We start from the raw sequence: 17023 nt of genomic DNA on the forward strand, positions 1-17023 counted from the left end.
GGATGGGAACTTTTTCCAGCCAACACCTTGGCCTCCCCAAAATGAAGGACTAGGGGACAACATCAGATATCAGCTGGGGGTCAATGGGAGGGACAGTTTTGTGTCCAAGGGGAAAAACCAAGACCAAGTAACTTGACAAAGGTTACACATTCTCTCTAAAAGTAAGCTCTGAGCTAGGCTTCTACTCAAATTCCTACTTGATCAGCTGTGATAAACAGTGATATAACAATATATGTCAAGAGCCAAAAAAACTATTTGATATAGAAACTTGGGACTCTATCCCATGGAAATGATCTAAAATCTAGAAACACAATGTCCTTAAGGGCAAGGGTTTTTGTCTGTTTTGTCACAGCTATATACGCACAGCCTAGAATAGGCCTTGTACATAATAGACTTTGTAAATATTTGTTGAAAATAAGTAAATGAATGAAAAGTTTTTCTTCATAAAAATTATTTATAGTATTTAACAGATTTACCTAAATATGCTACAATAGGCTATTGTTTAAGTAAACTATGATCCATTTGCTCTTTGGATTTAACTATTTTAAGAAGCATACAGACGGCTTACAAGTTTGTAAAACCAGTTAAGATCTATCCTATAAGGTAGTTAGGTCTGGAATGAAGGCTCATCATTCTCATTCTAAAGATGAGGGGATTGCAAGGCCATACAGTGACTTATTGACATTTTTAAGCTACTTAATACATACATGATAAAAGTGCTTTGGGAGCAGTAAACATTATATATTGTCTGCTAAACAATTCTGTCATGTATTTGCAAATGATTTCCAGAGCTTTAGAAAAATAGATGTGGAAACAACGCTAGTTCCCATGCAAGAAAGCATGAGACCAAGTAATGCCAGCAAGCAAGGGGGTAGGGCCAGAAATTCCAGCAGCAGTCATCCACCAATTTGGAAAACATTTATCAACTGGCCAGTGCCAAGTCTTCGTGAGGCCGTGGGAATACAGAGATGGCTGTAGCCCAGATTCCTGCCTCTTTGCAGAATCTTGTAGGCAAACAGGGATTTAACACATCAGGGCTACACGGTGTCTGAAGAACTAGCATAAAGGGATGTACCAAGTGTTTGAGAGCTCGGAGATGGGGTAGGGGGCACAGATTCTAAATAGGATGAAAGTAAGACACGAGTATCAGGAAACACAGAGGACATGGCATATGAAGTGCTGTGAGATGATAAACCTGGTGTGATCCCTGGAATGACCCAGAAAGGATTTTAGGGGACCAAGGAGTCAATTTATGTCTGTCTCTCCCATACAGCTGCCCCTGGAGCTACAAGAGTTGCTCAATAGAGAAAATGGTACAGACTGCAGATGTTTTAATCCTTGCTCACTGCCATTTACTGGCTCTGTGCCTTTTGTCACATTTCTAATTCACTCAGTGTTACCTTGCCTGTAACATGGAGATGACAATAGTGCCTACCTCATGGGATGGGTCTGAGACTGACAGGAAATTAATACATTTATTTCTTTTTGTGACAAATATTTACTGAGCACCTGATACTGCACCCAACACTGGTTGTGCAGTGGTGAAAGAGACAGTCCCCGTTCTTGTGAAACTTACAGCCTGGAGTGAGAGAATGAAAATTAATGAAGCAACTAGACCGGTTAGTACCTGGAGGTGACAGTCGTGGCTTCCTCCATCTGCTCATTCCCTGAGGTGTAGAGACCTTGTCAAGGTACAATTTGAATCCCATTTTCGGTGAAGCTGTTGTGTGGAGTAGGTCACAAAGCCAGTCATTGAGCCCAGCCAAACAGCTAGCACCCATAGAATTTTGTTTTTATTTACTGGGTATCATGTATCCACTGAAATTTTTCACTTTATATTATAGCCTCCCAATCATATTACAGTGAAGATAGAAAGAATTGAAGAAGTCTGTCTCTCCCCTCACTTGGTAGAGGCACACAGACAGCTGGTGAGTTATACCTAAGATGAGATGTCTGCCACATCTACAGAGGGATGGAGTTTGTGATTCACTGGACACAGAAAGGTAGAAAGGGCTCTGGGCTGCTGACTCAGAAGGAGGAGACATTGATTATGTCCAGGCACTGTGCTGGGCATTTTACATAAATTATCTCATCTGATACTCCAAACAATCTTTATCATGCCTATTTTATAGATGCAAGAACTAAGGTTCAGAGAAATTAAGTGACTTCTTCACCCAGCTGGTAGAGGCAGAATTTGAGCTCGCGTCTGCAAACTCCAAAACCCATGTTTTTTTTCAGACACCCACTGTACATTCTAAATAGAAAAGCGAAGCTCGAATTGGAAAATAATGAGATACATGATCCTTTTGGAGGAGGAAGATCAGCCTAAAAATAGCGATGCTTTTTACTGTCATAATAAACTGTGTGACCAGCACTGATACTGTCAAATTCTAAATGGCCACCTCTAGAAAGAGAGGAGCTAATTTACACATATACCTGTGTGTGTTGTGTGTACACACTTAAAATCTAGAAGGAAAGATACCCAAATGCTAATAATGATTATCTCTAGAATATAAGATGACTAATTTTCTCTCTTCTTTATCCTCTGTATTTACCATTTTCTGTATTTTCCATCACAAAACAAGGGTGTGCTCTGTTGAGAGGAATGATGCTCAAGTCCTGATTAGGCATCTGGTCCCCAGACTCAGGGCTTGCCTGCTTGGAAGGAAACTACTTGTTGTCCTTTCTGGTATCAGGCAACAGGGACCAGGGCTATGGCAGCCTGAGGACAGACATCCAGCCCAGGCACTCACATGCCACACTGCTTCTCATTTTAAATGATAAGCAGCAATGTTAAATGATTTTAAACATCAATTAAAAAAAGAAAACTAAGCGTTGAAGAAGAGGTCTTGACATTGATTTTTAAATATGTCCTTTTGATGGTTCCTTTAGGATCACAGCTCACAGAGGCATTTTACACCGAGTGAGTTCCTGAAGGGAAGGGGCCAGCATAGCATGTCATCCATCCCCTGGTTCATTCATTTGTTCATTCGTTCGTTCATTCATTCATTCGAGAAAACGTTTACTGTGCCTTCACTGGTCTCTATGTGCTTGTCAAAGTAGATACAATGAAACACTAAAATAGAGCAAGTTTTAAAATAGAGGAAAGATTGCTCTGTCATAGCATTTAGGTCTTTACCTAAATGCCATTTTTCTTAGCAACTCACCATAACCACCATTTTAAATTCCATCTATCCATTCCAGTTGCTTTATTTTTCCCATTACCCCTATTACCTACCACATGTATATTTTATTTATGTTGTATATTGTCTCTAATTCCCTTATACTAAATTATAAGCTCTAAGTGTGTATTAAGTTCTGCATTTGGTTAGGTGCTTTTCCACTTTAAACTAGTTGAGGGCAGAAATGAAATACTGTTCACTACAACCAAAAATTAAGTATTTTAAACGTAACAAATGTCTATTACTTATTTTTTTCTCATATTAATTTTCTAAAACAAAATTTAGTGTTGGAAAGTAATAAACATGAAACAGGGTTTAAACTTCAAAAAAAAATAGAGGAAAGAGTATAGTGGTTTTCACACAAACCCTTTATCTTCACCCCTTGTCCACCCGCAAACTTTAAAACTACCCAAAAGACAACTCAAAAGTTATTGTCTCAAAGAGACAGAAGACACAGAGATGGCCAACAGGCACATGAGAAGATGCTCAACATCTCTAATTATTAGACAAATGCAAATCAAAACTACAGTGAGGTATCACCTCACACCAGGCAGAATGGCCATCATCAAAAAGTCTACAAATAATAAATGCTGGAGAGGGTCTGGAGAAAAGGGAACCCTCCTACACTGTTGGTGGGAAGGTAAATTGCTGCAGTCACTATGGAGAACAGTACGCAGGTTCCTTAAAAAACTAAAATAGAGTTGCCATATGATCCAGTGATCCCGCTCCTGGGCATATATCCAGAGAAAATTCTAATTCCAAAAGATACATGCACCCCAATGTTCACAGCAGCACTTTTTACAATAGCCAAGACATGGAAGCAAACTAAGTGTCCATCAACAGATGAATGGATAAAGAAGGTGTGGGGTGTGTGTGTTTGTGTGTGTGTGTGTGTGTGTATATACACACACACACAATGAAATATTACTCAGCCATAAAAAATAATAAGATAATGCCATTTGCAGCAACATGGATGGACCTAGAGATGATCATATTAAGTGAAGTAAGCCAGACAGAAAAAGACAAATATCATATGCTATCACTTATATGTGGAATCTAAAGAAATGATACAAGTGAACTTATTTACAAAACAGAAACAGACTCACAGACATAGAAAACAAACTTATGGTTACCAAAGGGGAAGGGGGGGAGGGATAAATTAGGAGTTTGGAATTAATAGATACACACTACTATATATAAAATAGATAAAAAACAAGGACCTACTGTATAGCACAAGGAACTATATTTGATATCTTGTAATAACCTATAATGGAAAAGAATCTGAAAGAGAATATATATATATCTGAATCACTTTGTTGTACACCTGAAACTAATACAACACTGTAAATCAACTATGCTTCAATTTAAAAAAAGTTATCATCTCTATAAATATCCTTTCTCTTCTCCCAAATCAGCTCTCACTCCTCGCTTCCTACAAATGATTGCTTTCTTATTTGCACACATGCCGCAATTATAACACTTAGTATGCTGCAATAGAGTTCTTTCTATACAAGTCTCTTTATGTCACAGGTAGGAAATGATCGCATTTCGAGTAAACAGACAAGACCACCCCAATACCCAAGGAAATAAATATCTAGGCTCTCCTATAATCCATTTTGTACTCGGCCAGTACACCTAGCATGCCAGGGTTGCGAAGTTCTATTGTAGATCTTAACCTCCTAATTAACACCATGGACCAGGCCTTAATTATTCATCTCGGTATGCTCAGAGCCTAGTATGTTGTCTTTCACATACCTGGTAATTAGTGCTTTTATTAGATCATCCCAACTAATATTTATTGAGTGTCCACCATGTGCCAGGCACAGTGCTAGTTGATAGAAATACACTAGTGAACAAAATAGATACTGTTATGCCCTACAATTTGCTGTGGCAGAGCAATATTAAACAAATAATCCTACAAGCAAGTATATAAGTTGTAATAACCACCCTTAAGGAAAAGTAGGGTGCTATAAATGATATGGAAATATTTGAATAAACAAGTAAATGAATGAAAGAAAGCACTGTGTGTTTTATATGGTAATATCCATTCACTAGAAAGGTGTACTCTACAGGAAAAGAAAGAGAATATTATGGGCTATCTCAGGACGGATTAAGAATCCCATAAGACAATCTATGTGTTCATGCACCTTTGATGCATACTGGGACCTCATTTGTGTTTTGTGGTCCTATCTCATGAATGACTCATTCTGAACTTACTTACAGGCAACTAAAAATCCTCAGATTCTTTTGTTGTTGTTTGTTTAACGTGCTGCCATAAATCCAAATCGCTCTTCTTGTACAGGTGCAATAGGTTATTTGGATCTAAGTAGGTAACTTTCTGTTTTCTTCCATTAGCTTTCATCTTGCTAGATTTGGTCTATCAGTTTGACCTGCCCAAATCCTGTCATGCCCAGCCCTGATATGGGAATATATGTTTCCCTTCATATCAGTGGGTGTGGCTACTTCGATGGAATGCCCATATTCAGGTTGTTGAAAAGAGTGCTGAGTGAAAATTTGGGGGAGGGCTGGGGGATGGAAATCACCCTTGAAACACATATCAAAACTATAAAAATTTCCATATCCTTTGCATTTGTAATTACACTTCTGGGAATCTCTTCTAGCAAACTAATACCAAATAAGGAAAAAAACTTTATGCAAGAAACTTTTACTCCCTTATTTATAGAAGTGAATAGTAGATTGAAAAATTCTAGTATCTTATAAGGGTCACGACTAAGCTTAGGTGAGTGTAAAAAGAGGAAGTTTTCCTATAAAGTAAGAGAGAATTCCTAAGAACAGGCTTGCAATAGCAGTTTATTTTTAGAAAAGTGTGTTGAAAACTCATTTAGCGTCTCACGTGGCTCAGAACTCATTAGGAGCTAATAAATATTTATTGTTAGTGAAGAGATAATGGAAATAATTTATAAACAGGTGATTAAGAATATGGAATAGGGCTTCCCTGGTGGTGCAGTGGTTGAGAGTTCGCCTGCTGATGCAGGGGACATGGGTTCATGCCCCGGTCCGGGAAGATCCCACATGCCGCGGAGAGGCTGGGCCCGTTAGCCACAGTCACTGAGCCTGTGCGTCCGGAGCCTGTGCTCCGCAACGGGAGAGGCCACAACAGTGAGAGGCCCGCGTACCGCAAAAAAAAAAAAGAAAAAAAAAAGAAAATGGAATAATTAGTTATTAAAAGATACTCGTTTGTATGGTATTGATAAGGAATCTTAGGCAAACATTCCTCTTTATAATGAAGCTTCCTTCCTTTGATTGGCAGACTATCCCCTAAACTAGTTGATGCATGTAGGCCTTAAATTAAAAATAAAGTGATGGTGTTATAAACTAGCAGCTTGAATTTTAGTACAAATACTGTGCTTAAAATTCTGTCAAACTGGAGTGCCTACTCTGTGAGGCGCACAGGGCAAAGTGCTGGGAATATAGCAGCAAACGAGACAGGCAAAAATCCCTGCCCAAAAAAAAAAAAAAAAAAATCCCTGCCCCGTGGAGCTTACAGTTTAGTGGAAGGGGGCAGATGATGCTCAACAAGTCAAACAGATAGCACGTCAGATGGCAATAAAGGCAATGGAAAAAAATTAAGTGGTGGAGAGGGATAGGGAATTCAGCTCAGGGACAGAAGGGGGGGAATGAAGTTTCAAATAGGGTGATGGGGCACGCCCCCTGGGAAAGGGACTTCTGAGCAGAGACCTGAAGGAGGAGGGAGAAAGAGCTGGGCAGTTGGCTGGGCCACAAGCATTCCTGGGAGCAACTCGTTTTGAACAATACAGTTATAAAGGATTGGTGGATTACTTCTGTACAGGCAGTCCAGCTGCTGCATTCCTTGTCACTTTCAATTAACCATGAGTACACCCAGCTAGCTCATCAGACTCCCGTGTCTCTCCCTTCTGGCAGCTGGGGACAGATACCCTAGTCTGTGCCAAAGCTGCCACGCTGGACCCGCAGCTGGAAGCAGAGAAGGCAGCCCCACCCCTTTCTCCTGGGCCTCTGCCGGGGTGGTGAGAGCTGTAACCCTTACCCTCCCAGTCCCAAGCAGCCCCAGCCCCTCCCCACTGAGCCTAAAGGGGCATTAAAGTTTGCTTTAAAGTTTCTTTTGTACCTGGTGAGTCGGTGCTCTCTGAGTAAGGGCTCTCATTTAGAAGCAAAATCACTCGCTCTCAGAGTTACTTTTAGAATTAAGAATGTAATCTTCCACCAGATTTAAAGGGTATTAGAATTTTGTTGTTGAGGTCAAGTTCTCAAAGCTGTCATATTTGGAGTGAGGGTGTTAACAAAGAAATATATCTAAATATTTGTTAACTGCCATGCATATATTTTTAAAATTACACAGGTATTTGTAGCTTCTGATCATCCGTTCATGTTCCAACTGATGACTTGCTGTTTGCCATCCCTGTTGATATAAGGCACCATTACAAGGAAGATGCTGTAAGCTCCTTGAGGGCAGGACTATGTCTGTTTTTCTCACCGTCGTAAACCCAGTGCCTACCTTAGCGCCTGGCACATCGGAGACCCTCAGTAAATGCATATGCATAAATGAATGACTCCAAAGATGACAGCTTTGGTACAGAGAGAAAAGATGTTTATGCTAGAGTGGAGGGGCGCAAGCATAGAGAGCACAATGTCTGAAGCAGGAGAGGTAGGATGGGGCATGAGTAATGATTCTTCCCCCTCTAACTTTGGAGATACTGGGCACCCAAGTGAAGTGTGCATTTAATGCACAGGGCAGGGGTGGGGAGATGAGTGTGAGAAAATCACTGGCACAGAGTCCCTTCCCTCCCATTCCCCCACACTCCACCTCCATGGATGTTGGATTACTCTGGTCAATTTACTTAGCCCCTTGGAGACTCAGTTTCATCATCTGGAAAATGGGTATAACAATCCTGACTTCCCAGGGTTGCTATGAGAACTAAGTAGGATAACGAATATAAAGCTCTTGACCTAGAGACTACTACCATAAAAAAGTCATAAGACACTCTCATTTTTTCACTTAACATGTACACATTGAGAGGCAGTATACATGGTTGGGAGCAGGGATCTGGAGCCAGACTGCCCGCGTTTGAATCCCAGATTTATTGCTTAGAGCTGAATGGTCCTAAGAAAGTTATTGAATTGCTCTGTGCCACAATTTCCTCATCTGTGAAAAACAGGATAATAATGCTTATCTCATGGTGTTACTCTGAAGATTAAATCAGTTAAAAAATGTAAACCACTTAGAACAGTATCTGCCATACAAGCATTATTGTTGTATGCTAGGCATTTTTCATGTGTGTTTCCCACTTTGATCCCTCTAGGGCTCAAACAACAGATATGTTGATGTGATGGTGGAGAAGTTCATGTTGGATGGGCTGGATCCATGTCTCATGTCAACACTGGTTCTCAAACTCGAGTGGGCATCGGATTCACCCTGAGGGCTTGCTGAAACACAGGCTGTGGGAGCCCCACCCTCAGAGCTTCTGATTCAGAAGGTCTGGGTGAGGCTTGAGATTTTCTGTTTCTAACACGTTCCCAGATGGTGCTGATGCTGCTGGTCCAGAGACCACACTCTGAGAACCACTGTGATGTAACAAGAAAGGATGTCAGAAGCTCTAAGAGAAGAAGGAAGGATGGATGCATAAAGAGATAGGAGTTCTGGAACAATCCCAAATAGGACTGAGTTATGGGCACTAGTAGAAAGAATAATTTGTTCGTTTATTCATTCAACAAACATTTACCCACTGCCCACTGTGAGCAGGGCCCTGTATTCACCAACTGGTTGCAAGGACCAAGATTTGGCCAAGAAGAGACAACAGTGAGCTGGAGAGGACTGTCAATTTACTGAATTAAAATGGCATCAAAGAAAGAAGCCATGTCCCCACTGGCCTAACTCAGGCATCATTTTGTGTGTGTATATCAGAATATATATAAAATTTACCATTTTAACCATTTTTAAGTGTACAGTTCATGGCATTAAGTACATTCATCTGTTGAACAGGCATCACCACCACCTATCTCCAGAACTTTTTTCATCTTCCCAAACTGAAACTCCACATCTGTTCAATAATTCTGTTTCCCCCTGCCCCACATCCCCTGTACTTTCTGTCTCTATGAATTTGACGGCGTAGCTCATATAAGTGACATCAGACAATATTTGTCGTTTTGTGCCTACTTACTTCACTTAGCTTAATGTCTTCAAGGGTCATCCACGTGATAACGTGTCAGAATTTCCTTCCTTCTTAAAGATGAATAATATTCCACTGTATGAATACACCACATTTTGTTTATCCATTCATCCATCAGTAGACATTTGGGTTGCTTCTGTCTTTCAACTCTTGTAAATAATGCTGCTATGAACACGGCTATACACTATCTGTTCAAGTCCCTCCTTTCAACTCTTCTGCGTATATACATCTAAGCATCATTTTAAAGCAGATAAATTTTGCTTGGGTGAATATTAAGATCACATTTCTCATCTCCCACCCCCCACTTTTCCCTTCTTAGAACTTTATCCCTCCCGACACTCAGGTACCCAGATCTCTCAGCTGCCCCAATCTTATAAAGCATTCACACCTCCAGGTAAATTAGAACAAGAACAAGAGGAATATATTTTAGTGCTTTATGGGCTGAACGTATGCATGAATCTTCCTTTCCCTATAATAACAATCTTGCTGATGCACTGGACAAACACACCTGGCCAGGAGCTTGTTCTGTACTATAGGGAAGACATTTAGTCACTGGAATCAGACACCTGAGACAGAAGCCTGGCCTTACTATTTACTATTAAATCACTTTAGGTAAGTGATTTAATCTCTCTAGCTTCAATTTCCTGATCTATAAAATAGGGATAATAGTTCCTATCTACTTGGTTGCTGTGAGAATCAAACTAAGATAAGGTAAACTAATTAAATTAAGATAAACCAAGATAAGGTAAAGCACTTAACCAAGTGTCTGGCATATGGTAAGTACCCAACAAATATTGGTTGTATCTGGGTAACTCCTTCAGATACATGCCAAGGAAGTTCCTGACATCTAGGTCCATAGAAGCACATTACAATCATCATGGAATTAACAGTTCCACTAGGCCAGAAGTCCAGAATCTTAAACGCTGGACACTTTTTTTAAATCACAGGATTCAAAATTACAACCTGCCCACAAGGGGTTAAAGATATCTTTGGATGGGGAAGATATCTTGGGTGCTCTGTGGAACCCACAAATTGTACCAGAATCCCCAGCAGTCAGCTATGGGTATAAGTATTCTTCCTGAGTTTTTTTTCTTCTTCTTCTGAGTTTGCAAATGCCAGATAAAAATGGATTCCAGAACAATGGAAATTTGAGATGAAAAATGGTTACAGCAGATTTGGCCGCGCCTCTGCTCCTAGGATCGCCCCAGTCATTTTGGGACATGTTCTGACAACTTGCCGGCCTCTTTCTAAACCTCTGAGAGGGGGTGATGTTCCTGCCACTTCCCCTGGAAGAATATTCCACGGTGAAATATGACTCACTGGCAGGGCCCTTGTCTTTGAGATTCCCTTTCTTCTCCTGACCCACTTTCGTCTTGCTGTGCCCTTTTGTACAAAGTCAAACGAGGCCTCCCCTGGAAGAGGCTGCTCTGCAAGGACTGACATTTGAAGACCATTACCACCTCTTCAACTCGGCCCTGTTCATTTAGCCAAGCAAAGCATGTTTAGTTCTTTTAATCTTCCCTCATAAATCAATCTCTTCGTTCCCTTAATAGTCCTTCTCCCGTGCTTTGAACTCCCTCCAGTCTGGCCAGCCTAAGCTCTTGTTCCGTTTACACTTGAAAATTGCCAGTCGACTGAGAAATGGCTGCACAGGAAACACATCCGTGCCTCGGCAGGGTTCTCAGAGCTCCCACCACACTGGACTGTCTGCTGCCCAAGGTACTGTGAGCCCCAGAAGAGCCCTGCCTGGTGGCCAAGCCCCAAGGCCTTAAGGTAGACGCGAGGCATTTGCTGCCTACTCCGTTATAGCTCTTTCCATGGACCTGGCTCACCCGACCAATGGTCAAGGGAATTGCATGAGAAGCCCCCTCAGATACCTGCCCCATTCCTTACCCTCAGCCTCCTCGATCCGGCCCACCCTTCACTTGGCATCTACTAGAGTGACAGGGGTCCCTGGAAAAGCCCAGAAGGGGTCTTACCTGGAAGGTCCCGGCATGGTCTTCCTCCTTATCACCCTCTCTGTTCTCTTTGAGGGCGATCAATGTGAATCCTCTGAAGTAAGAGGGAGGGGCAGCTGAAAGTGTCACTGCAGAGACAGAAGAAAGCAGATGATAAGCGTAAGAATCAGCTGCCTTCCATTCGTCAAACGGATAAACGTTGAGTTCCCCAACATCCCAGACCTGTGGGTAGCGGGGGCAGCTGTCAGTGGGAAAGGCTCATTCTGTAGAGTAGTGAAATTTCACCCTCTCCACCCAGCCCCCTCTCACATTTCAGAACCTGCTAAACGTCTGAACTATAATCTCACTTAGGAATTCTTGAATCAACCAAGGCTGAGGTGAGCTCTCTCTCAGTAACCACAATTTGACAAAAATAGTCCCTGGTCAGCAACTCTTGTCTTGACAGTTATCTAATGTTACACTTCCATAGATCAGCTCAAGAGAGATCCAGCTGCTCGCAGCACAAACTCCTGTAAGATGTGGCAAAACACATTTCCTATTTCTTGTGGGTACTCAGCTAGAACACCTTCCCAGCCTCCCTTGCAGTTTGGTCTGCTGGTGCCCCAGTCCTACCGGTGGAAAGTGTGAACAGACATGATGCATGCCACTTCCTGCCTGGCCCATCCAGACTTTCTACATGATTCTCCATTCTTCCTCTCCCATCTCTGCCTGCTGAATGCAGGAGATCCAGCAGAGGACTCTGATGCCCCAGAAGAAGGACGGTAGAGCCACAAGGTATAAGGAAACTGGGTTACTGGATAACCACACAGATAATCACTCATGGACCAGAAACATCCATATTATACTTGGCATAAACTGGAAATAAACTTATATTGTGGGATTGTTTGTTACAGCAGTTGGAATTATGAACCTACTTTAAACTCTTCCTTCCCACATTGACCCAGAGAATTAGGTATTCATTGAAATCTAGCTCAGGGATCTTAGCAATGGTGTTTGCCCCTCCCTTTGTATCTACAATCCCCTGAGATGGAAATCCTTTATTGCAATTTTTGCACTGGACTGCAATTCTATTTTTACCACCCTTTTCCACTGGACTGTGAGTTAATGCTGGAGAGGAACTGGGTTTTCATTTTCTTTGTATCCCTATCACCTAGCACAGAGCCTGGCATCTAAGAGATGCTCCATTCAAGCTTCTTGAAATTGATGTAAATTGAGGTCTAAATTACTGCCTACATTAAAATGCTAAGATTCTTTAAACATAAAATTATAGACTATTAGTGCTATCCTAAGAATCCTCCATTCCAAGCCCTCTAATTTCACAAATAGGACACAAAGACACAGAAATGTCAACAGACACGCTGAAGGTAGTAAGACCACCCAGAGGCAGGCTTTGGGTCTGGCCCCCTCCCCAGTTTAACACTCCACTCATTGCTCTACATTCCTACATATATAGGAATATCTATAGTGTGTGTATTCCGTAAACGTGGACTGTTTTCAAAATTTAAAAATCAATTCATTGAACCTATAGTATTTATGTGATTCTGATAAGCAACCCCCTGTTACGGAGGGGCATTTAGTCTTCTAGTTTCAGTCCTGAAAATGAAACATTCCAAAAGTCCAAAACTTAAAACCACCATCTAGGAAAATTCAGCAATGGTCCGTGAGCCACCAACACAATGACATCTTAGAGAAGCACTTGGAGACAATGCACATCTCATGCTGTGGTTAGCCAGTTCATCCCACAAAAGTGAAGGTGCATTCTGATTGGTGGCTACTGATGCCTATAAAAGGTCAGATAGAAAGGAAGGAAGAAAGGATGAGAAAAAAAAGCACAAAGAAGTAGAGAAGAGTAAGAAATGTGGTTGCACAGCAGTGGCAGGCAGAAAATGATGCTTATGATGTCAGGAGAAAGAACTGAGATCTCTGAGGGATAGACAGACAGCCCCACAGCAGTGGGAGGTTATCTAGGGTGGGGTGGGAGGGCTTTCAAGGCTATTCTACACAATTCTGGAGGAAGGGGAGCAGAGAACAAGAAGCAGACAGTAAAGGTGCTCTGCCCACATCACCTCAAATTCCTCTGTACCATTGTAATGTGACCCTGGTGTTGATGTGCCTTTGCTTCCAGAGGCCAGCACCTGCAGCTCGTCCCTGGTCACTGGAGTCTGTTCTGCCTACTATGAAAGGCCCAGCTACTTTGTATCAGGTGATGACCATTCTGAGGGGTACCTGACACCTTGAAATGGCCCTGCAGAATCAGAGCTCACTGGGGTCATGGGCTGGCAAGGCTTCTTCCTCCCCGTCCCAGTTCCCCACTCCCTTATTGGCCTCCCCTGGGAGCACTTCCTTAATAAGTCAATGGCACCCAAATCCTCACCTGAGGGTTTGTTATGGAGTTAAATTGTGTCCTCCCAAAATATATGTTAAAATCCTAATCCCAGGTTCCTGGAAATGTGATCTTATTTGGAAATAGGGTCTTTGCAGATGTAATTAGTTAAGATGAGATCATATTGGGTTAAGGTAATCCTAAGTCCAAGATGGCCAGTGTCCTTAGAAGAAGAGACATGGAGACATACAGGGAAGAATGCCAGGTGATGACAGAGGCAGAGATTGGAGTGAGGCATCTGCAGGCCAATGAACAGCAAGGATTGTCACCAGAGGCTGGGAGAGGCATGGAAGAAACTCTCTAGGAGCCTCCAGAAAGAACCAACTCTGATGACATTTTTTATTTATTTTTTTTTGCGGTACGCAGGCCTGTCACTGTTGTGGCCTCTGGCTCACGGGCCCAGCCGCTCCGCGGCATGTGGGATCTTCCCAAACCGGGGCACGAACCCGTGTCCCCTGCATCGGCAGGCGGACTCTCAACCACTGCGCCACAAGGGAAGCCCTCTGATGACATTTTGATTTCAGATTTTTAGCCTCTAGAACCATGAGCAAATACATTTCTGTTGTTTTAAGCCACCAGTTTGTGGTTCTATACGTGGGAGCCCTAGGAAATGAATAATACCTGCTTCTGGGGAACCCAGCATAAGACAGACAGTCAATTTCTGCTGCACAGTCACTGCCTTCAGGCTACAGCTCAAACCCCATAGACTGATAGGCCCACAGACTCTGCCTTTCTGGAGAGCTTCATCAGCCACGTTTCCATTCCCTGCCACACTGCATTTCAGTCCTGGGACTCGCTCACTGGCGAGTCCTGAAAAGCCATATATCATTTCACCCTACAATATTTTTTCTTTCCATATGCTACTCATATGCTTGGAATGTTCTACCTCCTCCATTCTTAGCAAACTTCTTTAGAAATCAGCTAAATTTTCACCTTTTCTGTGATGTTTCCTGTTTCCTCTGACTTTCCCATCAAGACCTGGGTGCTCTTTTTCCCTGGACTTTGTTAAGATTAAAAATACCTATATAATGGGCCTAATAACAGCATTTACCTCAAAGTATCAGTGTAAAACATAACTAATGCACTAAAGTCCTTAAAATCATGGTTGGCAGATAATAGGCACTTATTAAATATTAGCTTTTATTCTTATCAGTAATGAGATGATCACATTAAACATTTTGTGTGTAAGTATTTGTTTACCTATTTGTGAGTCCTTCAAAGGCAAGAACCACATCTTAGCTCAGCACACTGATTAGCACAGAGTTGATATGTAATTACATTTACTGAATCGTGTTCATGGACTGCTAGACCCAGGGTTGTAAAGATGTCAATTCTTCTCAAATTGATTTATAGATTTAGTGCAACTTACATTAAATTTGCAGCATGATTTCTGTGATATTGACAAGCCGTTTCTAAAATTGATGTGAAAATGCAAAGGGCCAAGAATACCTAAGGCAATCTGGAAAAAGAAGGGCAAGGTTGGATGGCTTCTATTCCCAGATATCGAGACCTATGCAGCTATAGAAATTAAGCCAGTGTACCATAATAAGGAAAGAAAAATAGGCCTGAATAGTTTGAGGTCCAGATAAAGTTCCACAAATATATGTGAACTTGATTTATCATTAAGGATATACTGCAGAGCAGTGGGGGAAAGAAGATATTTTCAATGACAACTAGGAAATCGTGTAAAAAAGGTGAATCTTGGTCTTTGCCTCACATCTTTCTTTTTTTTTTTTTTGTGGTACATGGGCTTCTCACTGTTGTGGCCTCTCCCGTTGCGGAGCACAGGCTCCGGACGCGCAGGCTCAGCGGCCATGGCTCACGGGCCCAGCCGCTCCGCAGCATGTGGGATCTTCCCGGACCGGGGCACAAACCCGCGTCCCCTGCATTGGCAGGCGGACTCTCAACCACTGCGCCACCAGGGAAGCCCTGGTGCTTCACATGGTGCTTCACATGGACTGTAGAGCTAAGTGTGAAAAGTAAAACAATAAGGTTTTAGAAAGTAGCATAAGATAAAATATGAATGACCTTGGAGTAGGAAAGAGTTTTTAAACAGGACATAAAAATAAAAATACTGATGATAAAGAAGATGTGTAAATGGAATGGTATCAAAATTTTGCTTATCAAAAGACACTGCTAAGAAAAAGTAAGCCATGGTGTGGAAGGAGGTATTTGCAATCCATTTAACCAGAAATGGACTTTTATCCAAAATATATAAATTGACTTTTATCCAAAATATATAAAGAACTCTCTAAGACCAATAAGGAAAAGATAGAGAACCCAAAGAAAAAAAATAGGGAAATCACATGAACTAATACTTCACAGAAGAAGGTGCCCAAATGGCCAATAAAGATACGAAAAGGCACTGAACCTCATTTGTCAACAGGGAAATAAGAATTAAATCCACAATAAAATACTACTGCATTTCCACTAGATTGACTAACCTTAAAAGGAGTCACATTATCAAATGTTGTTAACTGGAACTCTCACACACGATTGATGAACTGAATATGAGCAATTTTCCCTGGAAAACTCTTCAGCAGCATTTACTGAAGCTGAGCTTATACATACCCTATGACTGAGTGCTGCCACCCTTAAATCAACAGAAATGCAGACATATGTGCATCAAATGACACCTATCAGATGTTCATAGTAACATTATTTGTTTCCAACTGGAAACACTCAAATGTCCATCAGCAGCCATGGATATATAAATTGTGGCCAGTCATAGAACTGAATGCCTTAGAGTAATGAAAATGAACAAATTACTTCTACCTACAACAACATGGGTAAATCTCACAAACATAATCTCGAGTGAAAGAAGACAGACACAAAAGAATACAAAAAGTATGAGGACATTTATATAAAGTTCAAAACCAGGCAAAGTAATCTATGATCCTAGAGGTCAGGTCAGTGCTTACAAGTGCGGGAAAGGGGAGGCAGTGCTGATTCGGGAGGGAACGGGGTGCTTCTGGAGTTCAGGTCATGTTCTATTTCTTGATCTGGATGCCAGTTGCATGAGTGTATTCAACAAGTGATAATTCACCAAGATGCACGATTTGTGAGCTTTTCTGTACGTAAGCTTTATTTTGATAAGAATATTATTAAACAATGTTTCCGAATGGTAAGTACGCATCTTTTTGTATATCTGCGCAGAGCACTTAAAGGGCTACCCATAAACTCGGCTTCCTGGAATGATGCGTTCCTGTAAATTCTAGAAAACTAAAGTTCTACTCTACCTTATTAAATACAACACAGAAGATGGAGGCTCTGGGGGCTGAACTTGTGTGGTGTTTCAAGCCATAATTATCAGTGGTGATGACTGTGTTACAC

General features: G+C 41.6%; 1 protein-coding gene across 1 annotated transcript in view; it reads right to left on the minus strand.

The window, feature by feature from the left end:
* The window catches only part of SPON1 (spondin 1), a 281632-nt gene that overhangs the window by 250211 nt on the left and 14398 nt on the right, over positions 1 to 17023 (minus strand). The window contains exon 2 of the mRNA XM_030831472.2: positions 11329 to 11435. Within this exon, the coding sequence (XP_030687332.1) occupies positions 11329 to 11435 (107 nt within the window). The remainder of the gene's footprint in view (positions 1 to 11328; positions 11436 to 17023) is intronic.

This window comes from Globicephala melas, chromosome 8, assembly GCF_963455315.2.
Source record: "Globicephala melas chromosome 8, mGloMel1.2, whole genome shotgun sequence".
Classification (NCBI taxonomy): Eukaryota; Metazoa; Chordata; class Mammalia; order Artiodactyla; family Delphinidae; genus Globicephala; species Globicephala melas.